Source organism: Haplochromis burtoni, unplaced genomic scaffold (assembly GCF_018398535.1).
Source record: "Haplochromis burtoni strain Fernald_Lab_line unplaced genomic scaffold, NCSU_Asbu1 Contig_301, whole genome shotgun sequence".
NCBI lineage: Eukaryota > Metazoa > Chordata > Actinopteri > Cichliformes > Cichlidae > Haplochromis > Haplochromis burtoni.
The window spans coordinates 275,369-300,224 of NW_024582662.1; the positions used below are offsets into that span (position 1 = coordinate 275,369).

Here is a 24,856-nt window from a genome sequence, read left to right on the forward strand (position 1 = left end):
TGACTGTTTCCATTTGTTTTGTTAAACCACTTAACACTGACCTATGAATTATTCAAACATTAAAAAGGCACCAAACTCAAGGGATGAACCGGTGTTGTCTCTACACATAAGAGACGGGCATCCACGGGAGAGATCCAAGGAGAAAACCACTGATGATCAAAAACAAAACAAAGGCTCGTTTCACATTTGCCAAAACACATCTTGATGATCTCCAAGACTTCTGGGAAAATATTATGATTAGATAAAAGTTGAACTTTCTGAATGATTTGTGTCCTGTTACACTCACCTGAGGACCACTTAAAGAAACAACAAGAAAGCTGCGTAAGAGAGTTCAAACTGTGTAGAAGAATAAAGGTGGTCATACCAAATATTGACTTTCAAGCACATTAGAACTGTACAAACTTTATTTAGCCTTATATAAGTCTATAAATGTTTGCATGCAAGACCTTGCTAAAGACCATGTACAGTGCTGTAGCTGTAACAAATCACATGTTTCTATTATAATGGCAACAATCCATTTGTATGGGTAGGTTTCTGAAAATGCAATTCTAAGCAGAAATGATGTTCGCCTTCTTAGGCTGACATTTGCTGACTCAAATTTTGTGCCAGTCATGCTATTATTGGAAGAAATATGGGGGCTAAAAAGAGTGCTCAAAACAGTATCTGTTGCTATTATGGGCCAGTCTTTTACTTCTCTTGGATAAGTTCTGCTGTTAAAGCCAGAAAATATAGTATATGCAAAATACAATAAACTCCACTCTGTAAAATTCTTAGACATGCTAGGTCTGTAAATTAAAGTCTAAATGTATAATATGTTTAAATGCTTTAGATTGAAGCTGACTGGTTCCTGCTTCATGTTGTTTTAAGTGGTGCTGAATTCAGCTGATTGCAATTTGATGAACAAAAGAAAGAAAAGAAGCATCTCTACTTCTTTGTGCTGCAGTCACTGTTACAGTTAGGCAACATTTGCATGGCTGACAGCAGCTATAAGTGATCAGGGAGTGTACGCACATTCCCAGCTTTCCATCTTCCTTCCCTCCTTTTCTTCCTGCCATCTGCTCCTGTCTCACTCCTCCTCCCCTGCCACACTTTCTTATTCACATTCCATCGCCTGATACCCTCTCCACTCGGGTTCTCACTCTTATATAATCGCTCACTGGCTCACTTACACGCACCTTATGTTTTCATTTTACTTTCCCCACTTTTTTTTGTCCTCTCCCTCATTTCTTCAACACTTCACTCATTATTTCTTCGCTTTCTTTTCCCAATTTGTTAACTCATCATCTCTACACTAAATACAAAGAACATTTCCATGAAAGTTCATACCACAGACTGTACGCACGTTTGTAATGACGTGCAAAGCCATGTATGTGCTTTGCCTGTGCATGTCCTGTGTGTGTGTGTGTGTGTGTGTGTGTGTGTGTGTGTGTGTGTGTGTGTGTGTGTGTGTGCGCGCAGAATAGGGTGACTGTCCTCAGGGCAGCTCTCCACACCAGAACAGAGCAGAACAGCAGCTGACCAGCTGTCCCCCTCGCAGCTAGCAGCATGTTGTCTCTTCTATCTGTTCTCTCTATGTACCACTGTGTTCATCCTTCCTTCCTCTACCTTTCTTTACCTGTACCTCTCACCGTCTTATTCTTTCTAGCCTCTGCTCTCACTCTTTCACACATTGTTCTGGAAAAAAATATTGTTCTGACCCAACTGTACACTGGATACTTCCTTATTTTCCACAGAGCTGTTAGTTTCCCCACGGCTTTGTTTCTCATTATCAAACACACACACACACACACACACACACACACACACACACACACACACGGTGATGCTAACACTAATTTAGACCTCTCTTAATCTCATACAGTGATTATCTCCTGCAGTACATTCAAAAACTACACATACTAACACTAATGTAACACCCTTTCTGAATGGAGGAAATAATGATGCTTTTCGACCTAAATACACACACACACACACACACACACACACACACACACACACACAACAGGTGACTGTGTTGCTTGCAGGAGTGGAAAGAGATGCTACATATTACTAGGAAAAATAATATCAATTGAAAAGGCCGGTGACATTCAGATTAAGATTATTAAGATCTAAGTTTCACTTCTGCTGACTGTACTTGGTGTGATCTGTGTAAGCAGCTTGCAGAGCATGTCTAAATGTTGTAAACCTTATTTTCATAAACCTGCACAGCTCTGTTTTGTGTTCAGTACGTTAATATTAAATGGGTTTGGTAAACAAACTCCCTTTGCTCCACTTGCATTGTAAATCATGATAACAGTCGCTTCTGAGCCCCCCCCCCATACGCTCTGATTATATCAGACCCTGAGATTGTTTTGTGAGATATCACAATCCAAGCATGTTTTTTTTAACTGTAGCAAGGTGACTTCAATGATATTTGAAAGTTCAGGCGATTTTAAGTGGAGTTACGTGCTGTAGGTGCTTCACTGGGATTATGTTGGAGAAAAAGCAAAAAGGTAGAAAAGAAGAGAAACCAAATCCAAAGAGGGGTTTCAAGAAATTTTCACGTCAACCGTTTTTTTCTAATTTAAATCAGTTTCACATGTTTAGTCTCATTTGGTTTGGGAGGCAGCTCAGGATATTACCATTAAACGCCTACGATGATGCTTTGAGACAGGGCGTAGACTTTGTTATATTTTATTCATTACTGAAACTGTAGAGAGGAGACTCTTTAGACATTAACAGTGGACCATTACTATTAAGTACCCATTGTTATTTATAGCACATCGCTGCAGTTTTCAGATAGTTTTATTAACATTAATGTGAAAAACTCTTTCTCAGATGCAGTCTTATTGAAAACTGAAGCGTTGATGCAGAACAACTGTGGTCTATTACTGGCAAACTAAGCTTCTATACTGCACCATAATCCTGACTTTTTATTGCTGAATGCTATAATACATGTTACAATACTGTTTTTTTTTTTTTATAGCACAGTGTTGCTATAATAAATTAAAGAAGTGACAGCAGTTTCTTGTTCTTTTCCCTCCGCAATATCAGCTGTCATTGGTAACCCCACAGGAACTCTTTGCTCTGCACTTTCACTCATTCAATCATTGAAAACAGACCGTGATACTCCTCTCCCCCTCCCCTTCCTCTTTCCTTTCAAATATAGCAGCCTTTCACTTTACATCTTGACACTTTTATGTCTTACTTCATGACTTATATGGTATTAAAACTATACTGTATTGAAAATGAGGAAGCGTAGAGGAGAAAACATGATTTAGCTGCATTAGCATTGTATTCAGGTGCACTCTGAAAGTACAGCCACAATACATCAGTGCTGAAGCTTCACCGAACAGCAGATGGATCCACTTGAGGTCCAGATGCATCTCCGGATCAGCATCAAGTCTTTGGAGGATTTTTTCCTTTTCCTCAATTTGTTTAAGACACGCTGCAAACCATGTCAAGAGTGAAAGAAATGGGGGCACGTTGTATTATTTTACATTATTCTAATTACAAATTATTGTAATAAGCTGCTATTAAACAAAGCGTGTAAAGAAACGTTTTTAAATTGTTTTTTCTAAGTTGTCTGTTATATGTAGATATGATGTTGGTTCATGTCTTGATTTAAGTGTCTTTTTTATAACTGTATGATTCGTAGGTCAGTGTTGACTGGTTTAACAATAAAAAACAAATAATTTCTCATTATTGAAAACGTAACCAGTGTCCAAAGAAAACTGTCACAGTGTGTGGAAGTGGACTGTGTGGAGTGTGAATAATGGACCTAAACGCAGACGCAGGACGTGGAACGTACCTCGAATTCACAGAAGCCGAGCCGTTTAATAAGGCTGATAAAAAGGTACAAACAAAGGGCAACGCACACTCATGCAAAACTAAATATTAACCTAAACTGGGTGAACTAAAATACAACATGAAGAACCCTGACATGAAAGTGAACGTGAACGTAAATGTGAACAAACCTGGACATGAATACATGAGACCTGGAAACATGGTGTGAAACAACAGATGACCTGACAAGGAATGAATGAAAACACACAGACTAAATACACACAGGAGGTGATAAGGGAAAGTGGAAACACATGGGGAAACAGCAGACTGAAATGAACATAATTACATAACAGGGGAAGCGAAACTAGACACAATGAACATGGGACAGCAGACCTCTTCAAAATAAAACAGGAAACATAATGAGAGGCAGACATGACAAAACACGAAGGGCAAGGGAGACTTAAACACAGTGACTGAAAAATGAATGAAAAATAACAGCAAACTAAGCATAATAGAAATGAACTTAGAGAACCTAATGAGCCTAAACATAAACCATAAACATCAAAATATATTAAAACTCAAAACGCTGGGTCAAATGGCCCAGGATCGTGACGAGAGCCTGCAAAAGAAGTTCAGAGAGCCTGGAGAAATCACAAGAAAGTCCGACTCCTTGGAAGCAAAATATAAAGAATTTGGGGTGGTTCGAGACTTTTTTCACAGTAGTTTATTTATTGTGTCAAGTTTAAATTTCTGTCAAAGTTCAAAATCTGCAGTTCCATGCAGATATAAATGTTGACACAGGATTTTGTTAGTTGTGCAAGTTGATATGTGAGTATAGTAAACGCACTACAGCAAAGGTCACAAAAAAGGTTATAGTGGAGCCCACAGGGGACAAAATAGCTGTCAAGTTATTTCACTCTGGTGCAAAGTGATAGACCCACTCAATGAATCAACATTACAGACTGCTGTCATTGCTAAAATGTTTCAATGGCTGGATACAGATGACATTCTAATGAATTTGATTAGATTTGATTACAAATAAACTCTGTTTGGGTGAGTGGTGATTGGTGAGTTTGACTCTTTATAACAGTGAAAAGGAGCAGATTGAATAATATTGGAATGAAAAGCTCTATTAATGTTCCACAAAATTCAAACCATGAAACAAAATAGCTTTATTATACATGAAAGCTCCTTTACTCAAACTTCCAGTAATTTCTTATGAATTTTCACACCTCTGTAAAGCATCCGGTCCCAGTTTCTCTCCGTCTCCTTCGTGCCCCCTCCTCTCTCTCTGTCTTTGTCGCTGTCCCTGTCTAAGTGGCCGGGAGGATTAAAAGTGTTTAATTAAGAGGTGATTATGTGACAGCTGACCCAGCAGGATCAGGAAGGCTTTATTTTATTGTACCCCATTCTAGATGATATACACCACGTCTCCATATGTCTGTGCTTATTTCACACCTCTCTTTCCCTTCCCCTTGTTAGCTTGCTGTCTAATTTAAACTCTGATTCACTGGTTTGTCCTTTTTCCTACATGATTTCTCACTCCCTTAAGAGTCAACCACTCTGGGTTGATTTGAAAGTGTGTGCTTTGTTACCAGTTAGCAAAAACACTCAGAAAACAGTTAAAACCGAGACCAGTGCAATACGCGAAGTTAAACACTGGTGCTGTACATAATGTGTGTGTATTTGTTATTCTTTGATAATCAAATGATGTTTTAAATGCTGCTAAAACATGTGGTGCTGTGCGTGATGTTGCACACGTAAAATATTAAAAGAGTTTGGCTAATATGAGCGGGCTAATGTCAAAATGCCTGTGTAGATGTTTGACATCCCTTCTGTCGTGTGGTTTAAAGTTGGTTTATGCTCACACCTGCACTGTTTCTTTAGGTCATTTAGTTGGTTGTATGGTTGTATTTATCTCACAGGTTACATAAAAGAAGATTGATATCAGTACAGAAGTACCTTATAAACCTGGATTGTTTTAAAAATAGCAAAAAGGGGCAAATTGTCTTGTTACTAAAAGAAATCCCACTGTAGAGTGAAGTCCTACTGCCTACTGCTTACAGGATTTATGATCTTAGTAGATGCTGTCTTGATGCCTTTATAGTCTTGATCACTGGTTTAAGACAGCATGATGTCCACTTTTTTAAATTTGCATCTCATTTAGATTAAAATATAAATATTAGAGTCTACAAAACCAGTAGGTGTTGTCAAGGTGATCCAGTGCTTCCCTGTATTTGTGTTTGTTCATTTGCTTGTCTCTCATTGTGTTAGAGTACAGTTACAGAAGGAGACGATGATGACAGAATAAAGATGAGATTTGATAAGCACAGTATGTGGTGAAAAAGATGGCTAAAACTTGTTTACATCAGTGGTGGGAAGATGAAAGTAAAGGGAGAAGTCCCACTAATTCCCCTTTGTAGCTGTGTGGATGAATATTGCCTCTATGGTTTGTGAGAGAAACAAACAGACTTTTACTCTGAAATGCAAATAATTGATGGGAACTAGAGCAGAGAGGAACATCTGGGACATCCTATAGATGCTTTTACATCCAATGAAGCAGCCATCATTAGTGAGTTGTGTTTATGATCATCATATGGCTTCACATCTGCCTCTGGTGCAAAACTACATGATAGAGAGCCAACCTGGATATAAATACAACTGGACAAAAAGGCAACTTTTTCTCTTTGTGTTCGACAGTGAGAGCAGAACTGTGAGCCAACAGGGACCTTTGTCCTTTAAACACGCCATCAGTCTTGTCACAAATGAGCCCTCAGGAAATATGTCCACTAATTTAGGTCTCAACCCACTGAAGAAGCAGAGGGTTATATTAAGCATGTATACCGTGTGTGTGTGTGTGTGTGTGTGTGTGTGTGTGTGTGTGTGTGTGTGTGTGTGTGTGTGTGTGTGTGTGTGTGTGTGATCCAAGTGTCTAGAGAAGAAGGCAGACAGATGGGTCACACAGTTTTCCCTCTGTGGGTCTGGAGCTGGAACAGCTAATTAAATCTTAATTAAATATGACCTGTCTGTCCCTGCACGTCCCCGCCCATGAAAGACATGTATGTGTTTATGTGTGTGATGAAGACGCACCAGCTGAGAGTGCGAGTATAAGAGTAAAGTGTCTTTTCTTGTTCACTAGTTTGAAATTAAGAGCAGCACAGAAATATAAACGTGTGTGCGTATCTGTATACTTATGCTTCCATGAACTTTGTGCTTAAATGATGAACTTCAGTGTCTCCTGAGCTTGTTGTGTGTTTGAGGATGATGAGTGCCACAGTCAGTGTTAAACTTTGTTCAAATCCTTCCAGTTGATCCAGCCCCTTGTTTCTGAATCCCCTGGACATACTTGTAATTTAGAGGGAACTTGTCAGGCAATATACTTGAATAACAATGATTAGCTAAAAAAAGGATAACATTTGAATAAAAAATCTGATCGATCTAGATATACTGTATGGATCTGGACACAACACAAGTCCTCCATAAAGTTTTTATTATTTTGTGCACACGATTGCATAATTGAAAAAGAAGTGCAAACATACTATGCTCATTTCCACCTCTGTATTGGTTGTAGTTAGCAGCTTTGCACTGTTCATGGTTCAGAATAATCCACATTTAGTTTATCCACTGGCTGAAACAGTTTCTGTTACCTGATTGGCTGACCCTTGCTGTTGAACAGCAGTCAGAGAAGGACTAAGCTTCCCTGAAGATTTCTGGTCTTTTTGACATTATGCAGAGCCAGAAGCACTGCTTGCCACCAGGCAAACAACTTGGGGCCCCAGGTCAATACGGGAGACCCTGAGGGCTGACAAACTTCAAACTTCAGCAAAGGCAATGTGCAAAGTTTACAATGACAGTAGAAGAGACCTGACCTCACTAAGGGGACTTTGCCTGACTCCACTCACTCTGTTTGCAAGTGGCAAGCATAGTTCAGTTTAAACAAACCGAATGACAATGATGAAAGAGTTATACTTCAGGGAGAGAAAAAAAAGTAGAAAAAGGTAAAAGAGGAGAAAATAAATCACAGTTTTGCTATCTCGCATGATGCTGTGTGGGTTCTCTGTTATTATTTGCTATTTATTTCTTCAGTATGTTACATCATGTTTATCTTTTGTTCATTGTCTGTGTTTGTTTTAAAATGTGCATGTGAGGATGAAATAACCTTACTTGCTGTAGAAAAAAATCTACCTACAGTACAAATAAAGCAACCTAGCCTAGCCTAACTTAGCCCAAATAGTGAGTGGAGCAGATAATAATGATTAAATTAATGCTAAATACCTAAATGCTGCGAGTCTAGTCTTAACTATGGGAGAAAGACAGGATGTAATAATGCAACTTCCACTAGAATCACATTATTTCATGTAAATTATTCTGGCATTTAGCATTAGTTAAGTTAGCTAGCCGAGCAGGAAGTGTGTTCAGCTCTGCTAGCTGGAGTATGACCTAACTGAGCATGCTCATCCAGGAGTCAGAGACACGATACCGGCCATCCACTTGTTACTGTAGCTAGCTAGCTACACTTGCTGGCAAGCAGTATTAACACTTCATAACCAGTCAGTGTGGTTTAGTTATCATTACCAAAAAAACTAAGGTCTCTGCCATTTCTATTATAATGTGTTGCCTATCAACTTTTATTGTTTCTGGTGTCAGATAATTTATAACAAAGTAGTGATGACGGTGGGAAGGACTTTTGCCCCGGGCCCCAACAAACCCTAGAATCACCACTGTGCAGAGCCAAATTTAGCAAAAACTGAAGTCTGAAGCCAGAATTTTTATCTTAGCTTCCAGACTTTAGCAATTACAGAAATTCTCATCTTATTATTTAATACTATGGCCATATTTATTATCTGCATCCACTATTGTAAGTGAAAAAAACTTTTAGTAGTTTTTGTGTTTAGTAGTTTTTTTTTTAGTAGTTTTAGTAGTTAATTCTTTGGGGTCTTCATCTGGTAATGATATCGTAACACTAAATCAATAGTAACTTAAAGTGTGTACAAATCTTTAAAACAAAGTAAATCTAGAAATTGCAGCTAAATAGTTAAAAATTGAATTGGTGAAAATTTTAGCTAGAGCTAAGAGTTCGGTAGCGCCATGTTATCATGTTATCAGCCATGTTCTGTCAGCTCAGTTTGCTTGTATGGTAACTCATACATGCCAAAAAACAAAACTTGCCATTGTTGGAGCGCAGCGCTCTGGCAGAGATGCCGTTCGTGCCTATAGGATGATGAACACCAGTACCATCCACTGCTCCGCCCTCCCCGGGTTGCTTCAGAAGCTCTGTCAAAGTCCTGGAGGGAAGAAGAAAAACAACATTTACACACTTTGAGCATCCTGCACACAATCTGAGACAGTAGACAAACAAATTGCCTAACGAGCTTTCACAAGTGCACTCACGCACATCCACAAAAAGGGAAGAAGAGAGGAGAAAAGTGTGATATGAGGCAAAGATAGAAGAATGAGAGAGAGAGAGCGCTGAAACAAAGAGGACCAGAGGGAGAATGTTTGAAAGATTGCTTAGCTGGGACTGTCAGAAAGATAATAAAAATTGGAAAAAACAAAACAAAACATGGATGTGCATATAATATGAACTGCCATTTTTTTTTTTTAGCAAAACAACTTTATCTCAACAGCTTTACCTGCGGATAAAGATTATTTACATCAATAACACACAAAATGCTCTGAATTCAATTCAAGACAGTGGAAGTGAAGATAAAAAGGATGAGTCTCTGGTTGTTTGCCAGCTGGGAGCGTCAATCATTTATAAGAAATAAGACAGCTTCCCCTCTTGCTGTCTTTTACTGTTTGATGCCTTTGAACAAGTTCTGATGCCGCTTGAAAACTGGAACACGGGCAGGAAAAGGCCTGCAGATTTAACTCTTTGGGAGCACGCAGAACTTCAGCTGCAAACAAAGACTTGGACTGAGAGTTATATCTGATGCACAGTATGACGTTACTCTACTTTAAATGTTTTAAAGACACTGGATAATGGCCATGTGGGTGTACTACATTGTGGGGGTACTTCCTTACTTGCTTCAGGATGTGCTGTATGTAAAAATTGTGGAAATGCACAGCTGATTTGGAAAAAAACATCTTTAGTCAGGTATGACAGGCAGGGCTTTGTGTATACTACTGTTTATAGGGTTTACATGCAGTATATTATATGTGAAGACTGCTCTCAGTGGTGTGCATACATTTAATTCATTAAAAATGCTAAGCCTAACCAGATTCTAAATATCCCACTTGTAACTTTAACCTAAATTAACGGACCTCATGTGTCTGCAAGAATGAGGGTTTTACAGGTTTAGTCCAGAATAAGTCACATGGAACAAACAGGCTGAAAGAGCTAAGCAAAGATTTTTGGAGAAGCAGTGGCAGAGAAGATGGAAAAATGACGGAGAAGATGGAAAATGTTGGTTTCAAAACTGCAATTCCTGCCCCGCTTGAGAACCATTAATTGCTAAAATCCACTATTTGCTTTTAATAAGGCCAAAGAAAGAGAAACACTCACTGAATTATACACTATGCCACTGCTGACTTAGGAGTCTATAATTGGTTCTTACAAACTTTCTAGTGTTTTGTGTACATGACAGGAGAAAGCGCGCCATCAACGTGTCGTTTTTGACAAGGAAATTACTGTGACATAGTCAACAAATCAGCTGTGACCTCAGAGCTGCTTTCAAAAGACCCATAAATATTTCCTCACTGTTAATCTCACTGTTGAAACCTTCACACAGCCTCCCAAAATGCATTAAAGCAATTGTCTTTTTATTAGCCTGCTGTGAAATGGTTGCCTGTGGTCATGAGAGCAGTGAGCATGAAAACATTAACATCAGCACAATATAGTGCAATCAAACACAATACACGTGCAAGAGGCAATGAACGCACCCAGCTTTGTGTGTCTTTGCGGGTCATTCAAACTCAATTCATCAAATTTAAATTCTAATAATTAAAAAAGGAAACTCTTATGTGACAGTCACATGGAAAGATGCACTTCTTAATAGGAATTATGCAAAATTTTAATGTCTGTCATTATTTTTTTCATGCATCAGTTTTGTGGCCATTTTGAAATTCCATTATCCAGAAAATTTACTTAGTTCTATGAATCTGAATTGAGCAGTTGACACAGATTGATGGATGCTTAAAGTCCCTGAAATACTTGTTTGATCTCTGGTAGCAGATTTGGAGGCCTGTAGAAATATTATGTAAAGCAGTTTTACATATACAGTACACGTAATGTTCTTTAAAATCAATTCAAATGAGAAATAAAAGCTTCAATATAAACAAATTATTCTCAGGCAAATCTCAGATGGTCAGGTGGAAAGTGTCTGGTGAACCGACCTGTTGAATAAAATGCTTTTAGTGCTCAATCATAGTAGAAAAACACTATATTAGATGGAGTGATGACTGTGTGTTTGTGTTTTTTTGTTTATCTGGTCCACCATCATTACTGTGACCTGTGTCTTATTTCTTTATAAAATGTTCATGTATATGCAGTATATCAGTCTTATAACTAGTAGCCTACACTAGTTACTTACCTGCCTATTTGAATTTAAACATTACTGTCGCTTGGGGTTGACAACTGTCCCGTTTTAGCCAGGATGTCCTCGTCTAATGAGTAAAATTGGTTCGTCCTTTACTCTAACTTAAATATTCCTTTTATATTGACTGTTACCTGGACGAGTACTTGTGTCACAGCCCTCAGTGACACCGTCATGTGCACCAGATGTGTGAAATAATACATCATTTGTGAAAATATGGTGCCGTTTGGTCTGCGTAGCATATCAACCAGGGTACCTGAATCCCCCATTTACAGTATTTTATTTAAACATTTTTTCTTTTTTGCTTATTTTTCAAAGGAAATGCCATATTGATTGTTTTAAATGAGGTATTGATTTAATTGAATACCAACATTTTACTGCATTTTTATTATAAAAATATGAACATAGAGTACATATTTGTATTATGCCCAGCTGGTTGTCCATTGTGCTTCTGGCACGCCACAGTGTCCTTTATTTGATAGCTAAAAAGTTGGCAACCCCACTGTCGCTGGTTGTTCTTAGCAAACCGTGCACTTACCAGCAACAACATTTGCAATGTTGGCTGTGATTGTGGTGCTAGCTACTGCATTTTAGGAACATTTGCAGCGTGTTGTGAATGTAAATTCATTTACACGAAAACCTAATTAATGCTACAGCACATAAAGTGTGTTGCTGTGCCTGCAATGCCTGAAGAAAATCTGCTGTTAGCTCGCTAGCATTATCAGTGCTAACGTTCCTTCAAAGTCTTTGCTGCAATCAGAAGAGAGGGGAACTGAGGACTGAGAGCAGTAAGCATGGAGCATTCACAACTCAGCTCCACTCAGCTGTTATGAGTGCTCTTGGGCACTTGACAGAGAGAACTTATGTACTCAAAAGAGAATTTCAAAGTATAGAAGTAATAGCAAAAGTCTTCAATAACAAGCAATAGAGTTTAGTTATTCCTTTAGAATTTGTATCCTGTTTTTCCTTTCACATTTATTTTGGTTGAATGTTTTACTGATTTTTTAATTCAACCCAACTTTTTTGCCAAACTTCTGTTTGTTTAAACATCCTGACTCAGTGTCCTGACTTTGATCCTGAATCCTTTATGAGACTTAGCATAAAATTAGCTATACTGTGGCTTATTATTATCTGACACTTGACATTATGTTATAACTGTACTGATAAAATTTGTGGATCAGTAGTTTTGTTTTTTCTTTTGGAAGTTTGTGGTCTGTTGGAGTGAGTCAGCAGTCACCAGTAATGTTGATTCTGCCATGCAGTGAACATCTATAAAACTGATATTCTAGTCCTACATGTTTCCCTTGAGGAAATACATTCTTCACTTTTCTGTTTATTTATCTTAAGCAAAATCTATTTCAATCAAACAAAAATACTAACTTCACAGAAATGTGATCTAAATTGAAATCTATTCATTAGCTTTCAATATGCAAATCACCCTAAAAACTTGCTCTTCACCTTTGATGTTTCGCAGACTTTAGCCAATCGCAGGACTCTCAGGACCAGACCAGATGAGACTATAGAATAATATGACAGATATGCCAGAAAAGCATTTAAAGCAGTATATTGTGGTGGCTTAACAGGTTAGATGGAGTCCTTGAGCCTTGAACAGCATGGCTTAAATCTCAAATCTTGTTTGGTGGGAGGAGCTTAGAACAAAGAGGTAAGAGCTGTCAATTTTTACATTTTGGCTTTTTTTGTGTTGTTTAAAGATGGCTGCCTACGACAGCTACTCCCAGGTGTGAATATGAAGGGAGGTGCTGCTGTAAAGCACCCAGCTCAGCAAACCTCCCCTGGATAATTTTCTAGCCGAATAACTTTTTTGTTTCTTTTCTGTTTTTCTTTTTCTTTCTTTCTGTTTTTTTTTTATTCAACTTAGTGGAATTTCACATATGACACATGCTCTCTGGGCTGAATGTGATTAGATTGAGCTTACTGTCAACAAAGGAAAAAATTGAGCAACTCAGCAGTTTTATTAGAAATTATTACTTAAATTGTCATCATTTATCATGACTATTAGCTTACACCTTTATCTCTAGCATTATTTGGTTGAAACTAGCATGGCTAAAAACACAAAGTTTGAAGCTAGAGAACAAGAATGAGATTTCCAAAGGGATATTGTGTAACTGATGGCTTAAAGGGATATGGAAGCATAAGCAGTACCCACAGACTAGATGGTGTGTGCCACATAATGTATCCACACATGCATCTCAATTGCCCTTTGATTTTCCGCTTGCTAGCTAATACATTTTCTCATTAATACGTGTCCACTTCCAATCAATTACTCCATTTGTCTTCCTCTTTCATCCCTCCACCCCCACTCACACTGTCTCTTGATTTTCTTCAGCCTGCAGAATGCTTATGAGGGCTATTGTTGAGCACTTGTTGTTCACTGCACCACCTATCTCCCTGGAAACATCCTCTCTTTCTTTCGCTTCTCTTCTAATTCTGTTTTATCTCCCCAACTTTCTGGGTCTGACTTTGCCCCCCCCCCAACACACACACCCGTTATCTCTCCCACATCTTTATTTTCATTGCTATGAGCCTTTTATCTCTCCCTGTATCACTTCCTCAACCCATCGTCTCTGTCTTCCTTCTCCTCGCGGCCCTCTGATTCTGCCTGTCTTGCACTCTCTCACCGTTGTGTCTGCTCCGTCTCTCAGTCTCTCACCCTTTGGCCCACTTTCTTTTCCAGCCTTTTCTTTCCCTTTAGCATCCTCAGCCCTTCTTCCCTTGCTTCTCTTCCCCTCCCTGAGGAAACTGTCACAAACTATTCCAACTTGCGATATTAGCACTCTTGAAATGAGACTGAGTGATGCGAGGACATCGGAGCTGCATATTCAGATTCACAAAAGGGCTCAAACACTGATCGGACTTTGCATTAAAGGCATACGTTTAATTCCTGCTTCTGACTATCTCTACATTGCTGTATGAGGTACATCACAGCAGCACGGCTAAAATGTAGAGGAAAAATGCTTAAATTGTGGAAAAAAAAATTCAGATACCATGTAAACCTCCAATCAGAAGAGCATTCCCCCAGTCTGTACGCTGAGGGAAATCTGGCCCTTTTGTCATAAGGGGATGAGCGATAAGAGTTGGGTAGATGCATGTGGGTAGGCCTACACACGACACACATTAAGTACACACTATATCCTGTGCCTGCCTAAGTTTGTAATTGAATAAGAACAATTAAGGTTATTTTTCCAAAGTGAGCATTTTGGAGGTTAACCAATATTCTCTGTGAAATGTGAGCTTTAAATTCCTTCATTCATTCATTTCCTAGAGCTATGAGTCCTTCTGGAGGCATGACGTTGGTAAATGGATTTGTGTTTATATAGTGCTCTTCTACTCTTACATACACAGCCATACAGAACTTTATGCTATCAAATATACACTCCAAATGGACTTCCTCTGCAACACATGATGTTATATAACCTGAATAATAAATAAAAGTTCATGCACATGCTATTTAAAAAACAGCAGAACGCACAAAAATATCTGCTACAGATAATACAGATTATTCCAGTGAGGTTTGGAAGAACTTCTGGAAAACTCCAAAGAAACATCTCCAGGCAGTCTGATAGGCTCAAAGCACCACATGCCCAGTTTGTTCCCTAACAGGACTTCCTGAACACCGCAGAGTAAGAAAACACAAAAGCTGCTCCTGATATCTCCCGAAATTATATTTGATAAAACATAATCAACTTTAAAAAGCTAGCAGGCGTGGATCTGTTGAGACTGATAACAGGGACAAATTAAAAGCCCTTATGAGCCCACCAACCAAGCATGAGTGTGTTTTCCAGTCAAGCAGTTTAATATGTGCAGTAATTGCTTCAAATGGAGTCAGCCATCTACCGTCGTAGAATCCTTTCAGTCGTGCGCAATTAGTGATCATTCAGACGTTTGCAGGGAAAAGGATTAGTCTCTGGAAATTGCGCTGATATTCACGCAGCGTGAACCCTCTCAAGGGTGAAACATGTGGCGCTTGATTAGTCAGTGTGTTTGACAAGGTTTTTCTCTTTAATTTTACACACATGGAAGCTGAGGAGACTGACAAAGCTGCCTTTAAAAAAAATATAGAATAATGTGTACTGTGATTTTTATAGGGTATTGTTCTTTAGAATCAAAGAGACCTCACAACACCAAGGAGTGTGTGATGTGAGTAATCTCTTATAGAAAGATATCGTTGTTTTACTGAAAGCACATGTTGGTGCGAGACACACTGACAGGCTGATAAGAGGTTTGCACTGAAAGCCACACAAGTTTATAAAAACATGTATATTTTTATTAGGTCAACACTGTTGATGTGTCACAATATTCAGTTATTAAATTAAAGCAGCACATGGGTGTGTGGGTGAAGTTTCCAAGAAAAAAACCCCACTCTCAAATAGTAGCCTTATTTTACCTCAGAGAGAATTAATTTTCATGTCCCTGCGATATTCACTTTCACAGCTGTAATTTCATCAGGAAACAGTTATGAAAGGTGTTCCACTTCCACTGGCATTAAACTACTGTTGATGGAACTCCTCTTATCCTCCAGATTTTTTAATATTTTGAGATTAGCTGTCCCTCAGCCTTGCCTTTACTCTATTCGCTCCTGCAGTCGGTCTTCAACTGTAAAAAAACTTAAAACCCTCAAAACATGAAGATAAACAAACCCACAGGATGTGTTGAATTGGAAACATTTGGATTTAATATAAAATGTGATTTGTGTTAAAAGGGATTTAAAATATCAGTGTGTTTAATAATACTGTGAAACATCCTGAGCACCGCTAATTTCTTTATATAATGCCAGACTTTATTGGCACTTTTTAAAAGTGAGCGATCATGCTCCTTGATCTCTGAAGTTCTGTCAGTTCAAAGGTTTTCTTTGAACCTTGGCTGCTTTTTCACTCGTTTTCTGTGCAGTCCTTGTACCCGACTCATTTCAGAGGAATGCTTTGAATCATTAAAGCATAAAAAAGAGACCAATTCAAGGGATTAACTAGTGTCATGTCTACAATTGTTTGCTGCCTACAAATAGACCAATTTTAGATGGAATTTTTGGTACTTGTTCCCATTTTTGTAGTCTATAAAAACACCAAAGATAACACAGTTTGATGGAAATAAAATAGCATTTTTGCACCAACACGGTGACTCTTTTAGAGATATTAACTGAAAAGTGTGCCACATCTCAGCGTGGTGTACAGTGTGCACTTAAAAAATTAAGGAAACTGGACAAGTGGAGGGCAAAAAAGAAGTGTCAGTTCTAAAAAAACCCAACAAACTATCTACTCAACTATTCTGTCTGATTTTTTTAAATTTAAATTTTTTGGTCAAATCTTACCGAGGAGTTCAGCACTGAGTGTGTATAGCAACCAGTAAAACACAGTGGAGGCTCTGCCATGGTTTGAGGCTGTGTTTCAGCCAGTGGTGTTGGAGATCTTGTCAACAATGATGTAATTATGAATGCAGAAAAGTACCATCAGATATTGATCCACCATGCAACACTATGTGGAAAGCATCTTAATGGCACTGGCTTAATTTTTCAGCATTATGATCAATGATCCCAAATACACTTCTAATCCAGAAGAAAAATATACCTGGATAGAAAAACACACAGGGGAGCAGTCATGGATTGACCTCCCCAGAGCCCAGAACTCAACATTAATGTGTCGTGGTGCGACTGGTGATCTTGCATTTTGTTTTTTGTAGTCTCAGGTGGAAAGGACGAGTCCTTCTGCTGAGTCCACCTGTGGGAAGGGCTATCCTGGAGTAACACCTTTGCACCCGTTTCTCATTCTGGAGATGTAGCAGTGGTCCCCTGTCAGATCGTCATCATCCTTAAGGTGTACTCAATTACTTTTCTGAAAGTAGCATTGTCTCTCCTTGCTTCTGCTAGTTGACCAGTATTCCCTCTCTGTGTCCCGGCCTGCCCACTCTCACACTGGGCCACCCAGACCTTTCTCCCCACACATTTCTCTTAGGAAAGGCGACTATCATTACACTGACCACATTGTGCCTGTTTCCCTCTGATCGCCTGTTATCTCCCTGTTTCCTGTTTGACAGATTCACCTTATGTAAATCTGTAAAACTGTGGTTTCTCCGGTGCCCTCTCATTGCTGCTCTTGTTGTTTTTTTTAGTAAACTTTCCAAAACTGTCTGCTTTCTGGTCTGCTCACTGGGTCTGTAATCAGCCTTATCATGACGCATTAAAGCAGTGAGGGATCATCTAGAGAGAGAACAGAATAAAAGGCAGCCAGCAGCCAGCATCCAAAGAAGAGCTTTGAATTACCTTTAAGAAGCCTGGAGAACTATTCCTGAACACTATTTTGTGTTCATGTGTACATATTTTAATAAATTGCTGCATCTCTTTCCCATTTTTCCAACAAAATATGAAGAAACAATGTGCAGCTCAAGGCTTTTGTACAGTTATGAAGCAGCAGAGCAGCTAAAGGCTATCTTTATAAGCTCTTATAAGCAATTATTCTCTCGCTGTTGTGTCATGACAGAAAATTCAAACGGGTGTGTTGAAGTCCAAAATAATCAAGCCACAACTGACTTGCTTGTCTCAATCACTCAGCTGCACGCACGTGGGCATTTGTAACATCAGCTTAACAAGTGGTTTGTGATGGAGTGCAATTTGCCACCTTTAAAGAAAAGAAATATTCAAGACGCACTCTTTCTGTAGGCAATTTCAGCAAAACCGCACGGCTCTCGCTTCCAGGAAAACACAGTTTTCCCTCCACCGAGAGGAAGAAGGCCAATTTTGTTTTTTCATGGTCAAATTGCATATCAAACAGGGCCATAGAGTCAAACACTGGGAAACTAATTCACTGCATCTGTACAGTTGTTTTTCACAACCCTGCCGTGGCCCAGTCCTTGTTGTATAACTAAATCCGCACTATTGTTTTCAATTGTCAAAGAGCGTTTGATGCTAAAAATAAAGTGAGAAAAATACCCCGCGGTCATGTAATAAGACATTCAGTATTGTTCCACACACACGCACGCATTTACTCCCCTGGGTCTTTACCACAGCATTTTGTGGCTGAATCACTCTTCACTGTCACAGCAGGTTAGTTTATATTACAAGGCCCCCCCTCCCCGTGGATGATTCCAGGGGCCAGTAACCTAGCATGAAACAGAGCATGGAGCTGAAGCCCTGCTGTTTCTAACGACTGTATGCTGTATAATTGTGTGTGATGGCACTTGCCACCTACAGTTGTGCCATTTGACTAACCTACACAAACACTGATTTGTGTCCACTCGCGCACACGCAGATAGACACAAACACACACGCAGCTGCCAGTCTCCTACCTACAGTTGTGCCTAGGGGGAGTTAATTGATGCCACATAGAAATGTGACTCATCCCTTAATTCCCAGGGGTGGTAATTTAGTGAGGTTACAGTAGGCGGGAATTGTACAAGTGGAAGTGTGTAGTTAGCAATGATTTCACAAAAAAAAAAAAACCCTGAATCTTTCAGGGGGCAGAAAACAGATTTAAAAACTGAACAAAAGAGAGTTTACTCAGGTTTATGACCCCATAAACAGTTTTTTTTAAGTCATTATTAATTAAGACCTCAAATTAAACAAAACAAACCACTTCTCAATCATTTCCCAGCTTCATGATGAATATTACATAATGTGCTTGTGTATTTTTTGCTTGTTTTTTTTTATGTCCAGGAAAACTAACTTCACAAGCAAATTGATTACAATACACATGATTTCCACACTCCTGCACCTTTGCTGTAGTGGTAGGTTTTTTTTAAGCAGCTGATTGTTATGTAAATAAAGTTCAGAGTTATTGTTTCTAAAGTGTTGCCTTTGAACCGGCTGTTTAAAGCAAAAAATGCAAAATGATACCTTAGAAACTAACAGGAGGAGGCAGAAATTTAGATTTACTGGAGTTCAAACCTAATTCTGTGTGTGTGTGTGTGTGTGTGTGTATGTGTGTGTGCGTGTGTGTGTGTGTGTGTGCGCGCTGCATGAATTTATCTGCCTCTTCATCTATCCTTCCTTCTCTTTGTCTTGGAGCATTATGAAATGACAGAGTCAACACTTGAAGTCTCTTTTCATCAGTTTTTCACAGCACTTCATCCCACTACTGCTGTCAGAGGAAGACAACACACACATGGACACACACACACACGCGCACACACACACACACACACACACACACACAGGAGGACAAGATCCCCCACATAAAGGCCACTGCAGTGGGATAAGTGGTAGCATGTATCCTATCACAGGGGTGTTTGATAACCCAGTACCTTTGACACATAAACAGCCACGCATGCATGCACATATACAGGCGCACAGAAGATATACACGCGCACAGCAGACACACAAACATGCCATTGCTGCCAGATAGTGCGCCGTTGTAGGCTTGGTACAGAGCCTGGATCTGTCTCCCACCCTGCTATATTCCTATTAGAGCTGACAGCTGCCAAATAATGTCCCTTGGCATGGCTGAGTGCCTGCTGTGCCAGGGCCTGTTTGCATTCATGCGCGCGCTCTCATCCGCTTACATGAGCGTGTGTGTAGATTTGGACGACCACACACTGGTCATTGGTCCACTTAGATTTTTTTTTAAAATGAGTATCGTATTTTGAATAGAAACATCTATTTAATCAGGAATTTAGTTTATTGGGGGCCACAGTGCGGAGACGCACACACAAACTTGAGAATAAACTGAAAACTTTCTGAATGAAGAGCTAAAGCGAGAGGAAAAGAGATGAGCTGAATGAAATAACTCAAAAACTTAAACTCGCATCTTACTTAATCAACATGAGCTTCACATCTAGTTAAGTAAGCTCAGGCCTGTCTTATAGTCAGATATAGCTTCAGACTGTTAAATTTCAGGAAGAAATGGCAAAGCTGATGCTGTTACCGCAGACAGAACCCCTAACACTCTAACATCAGATGGTGTGTGTTGGTCAGAATCTGTCAGCTTCAGATTATTAGTATCATTTGTCAACTTGTGGGTCCAGCTGATAGAGTTCAGTACGAGTCCCTGAATGCTTGAAGCAGATGTGATGAGCCAGAGTGCAAAAGTGCTCTGCTGGGGTCATCCCTGTAGTGGAACGAGTAACTGCGGTAACTGCAGGGCACTAACTGTGGTAACCAAGGAAATGTTGGAGGAGCTGAATGAAATGTTTGAATTTTAAACTGTAGCAAGTAGCTTTATCTGATAGAGCTGGTAATTTATCCTCTTAATCTGAGTGGTGACCCACAAACAGTAGAGTTTGTTTTTGATTAACATCAACAGTGTGAGAACTTCAGAACAACAATTTGAAGTTCTCATGTGAGGTGCCTTTAAATACAGTTCATCATATATATACCGTAATTGTCGGGCTATAAGCCGCTACTTTTTGCACAAGGTTTGAACCCTGCGGCTTTTAGTCAGGTGCGGCTTTTCTATGAATTGTCCATGATTTTTGTGATATCGTAAGACGATTTGTTTTGTTTGTTCCGCTGTTGTACGGCACTACGTTGCCTGGCGGAAGGATCGGGTTCAAGAGTGGTATGTTGGTCACATGTCCATCCGCCAGGCAACATAGTGCCGTACAAGTAGCGCGAAAAACAAACTTCAAAGTAGCGCTACGCGTTCAGCGGGAGTCGTGGATGACCAGCGGCGATAAACTTGCGAAAAGCAAGTTATGCTCAACTCCACCAGTGGATTCTGACAGCGTGGAAAAGTGTGAAAACATCCACGATCACCAACGGATTTCGAAGGGCTGGACTGCTGCATGATGGAGAGGAGGACACCGCCACGGCCCTTCAGAGGGTGTTCGACTCTGACACTGACAATGAGGATTTCTTTGGTTTTGAAAGTGACAACAAAGGAAAGGAGCTGAGAGTAGGGATGGGTATTGATAAGATTTTAACGATTCCGATTCCATTTTCGATTCTGTTTAACGATTCGATTCCTTATCGATTCTCTTATCGATTCTTTTTTTTTAAAAAGGAGAACACTAAAGTCGATTAGCTTAGAACTGTGTTTTATATCTTCTCTTTGAACAAGATAGAAATTTAGGAGTAACATGGCCTTACAAACCCAACAGTGAGATCTTAAGAGATCCACAGCCTACGGCTCTTCAATGGGGTGTCACAGGGTCCCCAGGAAAAAAAATGTATATGTAAAATAATAAAATAAATATTCTCCTGTAGCAATAACAAAGTTTAACATAAATTATTCTGTAGCAATTACACAAGAATATCCAGTAATGTCCCTGCCTACAATTAAACACATTCACTTACCAAAGTGAAATCGGGGGCATCTGCTGTGGCAAATGGGTGCAAGCCTTTTACCACAAACTTAGACACTGCTCGGTGACATTCGTCTATCCTGGCCTGAAAGGAGACGCTACCGGTAGACTGCAGCGAGAACTGCCAGCATCTGAGCCAGACTCTGTCTCTCTCATCATGGTTATCTAAATGCAACGCACAGTAATAGCAGGTTTTGTAATAAGGTAAATCGCGCTAACATAATATGCAATGCTAATTGATTAGTTACCTGCAGTATTAACGGGAGAGGACGTGGAAACGCTACCGCTGCTGCTGGGTTGAGCTTCGCTAGTCCGGAGCGGATCAAAAACACGACATTCGTTGAAAGCAATCGCGTGTTTTTTGAGCAAATGCTTTTGCATATTCGTAGTGTTTCCTCCCTTTGATGAAATCTCTACTTTGCAAGTATTGCACGTTGCCCTGTTGTCATCCTTTCTCATAAAGTGTAACCAAACTTTTGAGCGTTTGTGCCGCTCAGGCGCCGTGTTTCCTACTGGGTAAAAGACGCTACTCAACGTGATGACGTCATTCGGGGCGACTGGAATCGATAAGGGAATCGTTTTTAAAAGTGGCAAACGATTCCAAGGAATTGAAACAGTGGGAACCGGTTCTCAACAAGAACCGGTTTTCGATACCCATCCCTAGCTGAGAGGTGGATGACGAAGCCATCCTGAGCCTGTTCGTTTCCGACACTGGAGAAGAGGACTTTGGTGGTTTTAGTGCGCAGGAAGATGGTGGTGAATGACTGACTTTTCTTCTTGTTAAAGCCTGTGTCACTGCACCTGAGCCTAAAAGGTAGTCCGAATCTATTTTTCTGGTGTGCTGTAGGTTACTGTTATGTACTACATTTGTTACTCATTTATGAAGCACAGCACATGTGCAAATATGTACCCATAACTTGTTTTTCAAAATATTAATAAAAGGGGTGTGTCTCCAAACAGCCATCTCTTTCCTGACAATTCGCTTTGTGCATATTCTCTTACATATGATAAGTCAACATTGAAACACCTGCGGCTTTTGGTCAGGTGCGGCTAATGTATGTACAAAACAGGATTTTCCCCTGATTTTAGCTTGTGCGGCTAATATTCAGGTGCGCTTTGTAGTCCGGGAAATACGGTAGATATTCCTGGTAGATACATATGATTATTGACAATTAAATTTGAATATGGTAAAGTGCTTTGATAAGGCAATAAAAAGAAACTAAGTACAAAAACTGAAAAAGGAAACAAATCCAAGCCCTCTTGCTTCAAGCTGCATGAACCAGTTGCTGGCAGCATCTCAATGCTGAGGCTGTGGTGTTGCTAAAGATGATGTCACAGAAAAATACCATATGTCAGCCTCTGAGTCACTGCCTGCACTCATTATTTTGGGCCATCTTTATTTTAGAAACAACAAAACGCACACACGCATGCACACACAAAGATTCACTCTCCTCAAGGGATTTGTTCTCAAACATTCATCAGTGTGACGCACACATAACCCACGCATGAATACACCTCCACACACAGACGCATGTTTGTCAGCAGAACACCTATCGTCCTGTGAAGCCTTAATATTTCCGACGATACGCAGGTACTTAGCGTGCTATCGACTCAGCGCCGGCCATCTTTGTGTGGACATAGACTGGATGGTATTGATCTTTTCTGCCACATTTCTGTCTAAACATCTTGAACCACTCACTGCAGGAGCTTCTAACATATGCATTCATTACTCTTTTTTTAATCTCTTATGTAATATTCAGATTTGTACGCATGGTTCAGTTATATATCTCATATGAAGAGGTTTTAATACGATTGTAAGGGTTGAATTTAACTGCACATTCAACTTGCAGTTGAATGTGCCATTTGAGTTTACTACCCACCCTTTAAAATTGGATAAAGTCTTCCTTTATCCATTTTATGAATGCAGTGCCCCATCTGTTCATGGTATGTACTGTGAATATGACACGGCTAAGGCAGCACTGACAAATTAGAAACACCACAGCACTCCCTCGTCTGTCCACAGTGACAGGCTGTAGTAAATGCGTGTGAATTGAGGAGTTAAGTGACCTTGGATTGCAACCTCAGGCACGGACACATGGCACTGGCATGGCCAGTTTGCCCAGAGCGCTGTGTGCTCTGCTCATGAAGGTGAGATACACACAATTCAAAGAACACAACAGGACGGATGGATGAATGGCAAATCTTAACTCGTTTTGAACGCACTTTGCATGAGCAATGAGATGCAGCAGCGCCGCGCCTCCCAGATGGGCGCTATTTGTGGGTGAGGGGATGCAGCTGGTTAGCCAGCAGTGCGAGCTGTCAATGGACATGCACGCAGCACACTCTGATCTAATCGACATGCTTGATGCTTGGATCCAGATGCACAGATGCTTGTTCCAGATTCGTAACCTCTCAGAAATGCTTTTTCAATTAACAATAATTAAGAAATCTCTCAGCTAATGATAAATACAATGCTGCTGCCAAGGACAGCACAGTCACATGGCAGTTTGTGAAGTAATCATAAAACTTAATAGATTGATTTGTCTTCTTGTAGAAGAACATGAACACTGCCTGCCACTCAGTTTATTGTGTAAGACTTCTATACAGTCTGTTGCAGATGTTGCTGCCGGCTGCCAGCTTTAATTTTATTTACAGTATATAACGCCAAATTGCAACAGCATTCAACCTTAAAGCACAATAATACAGGGAGTGCAGAATTATTAGGCACATGAGTATTTTGTCCACATCATCCTCTTCATGCATGTTGTCTTACTCCAAGCTGTACAGGCTCGAAAGCCTACTACCAATTAAGCATATTAGGTGATGTGCATCTCTGTAATGAGAAGGGGTGTGGTCTAATGACATCAACACCCTATATCAGGTGTGCATAATTATTAGGCAACGTCCTTTCCTTTGGCAAAATGGGTCAAAAGAAGGACTTGACAGGCTCAGAAAAGTCAAAAATAGTGAGATATCTTGCAGAGGGATGCAGCAGTCTCAAAATTGCAAAGCTTCTGAAGCGTGATCATCGAACAATCAAGCGTTTCATTCAAAATAGTCAACAGGGTCGCAAGAAGCGTGTGGAAAAACCAAGGCGCAAAATAACTGCCCATGAACTGAGAAAAGTCAAGCGTGCAGCTGCCAAGATGCCACTTGCCACCAGTTTGGCCATATTTCAGAGCTGCAACATCACTGGAGTGCCCAAAAGCACAAGGTGTGCAATACTCAGAGACATGGCCAAGGTAAGAAAGGCTGAAAGACGACCACCACTGAACAAGACACACAAGCTGAAACGTCAAGACTGGGCC

General features: G+C 39.9%; 1 protein-coding gene across 1 annotated transcript in view; it reads right to left on the minus strand.

Annotated features, from left to right (window-relative positions):
• Window positions 1-24,856, minus strand: part of LOC102294236 (protein shisa-8) — a 116,408-nt gene that overhangs the window by 60,778 nt on the left and 30,774 nt on the right. Inside the window, exon 3 of the mRNA XM_005945441.3 lies at window positions 8,935-9,050. Within this exon, the coding sequence (XP_005945503.1) occupies window positions 8,935-9,050 (116 nt within the window). The remainder of the gene's footprint in view (window positions 1-8,934; window positions 9,051-24,856) is intronic.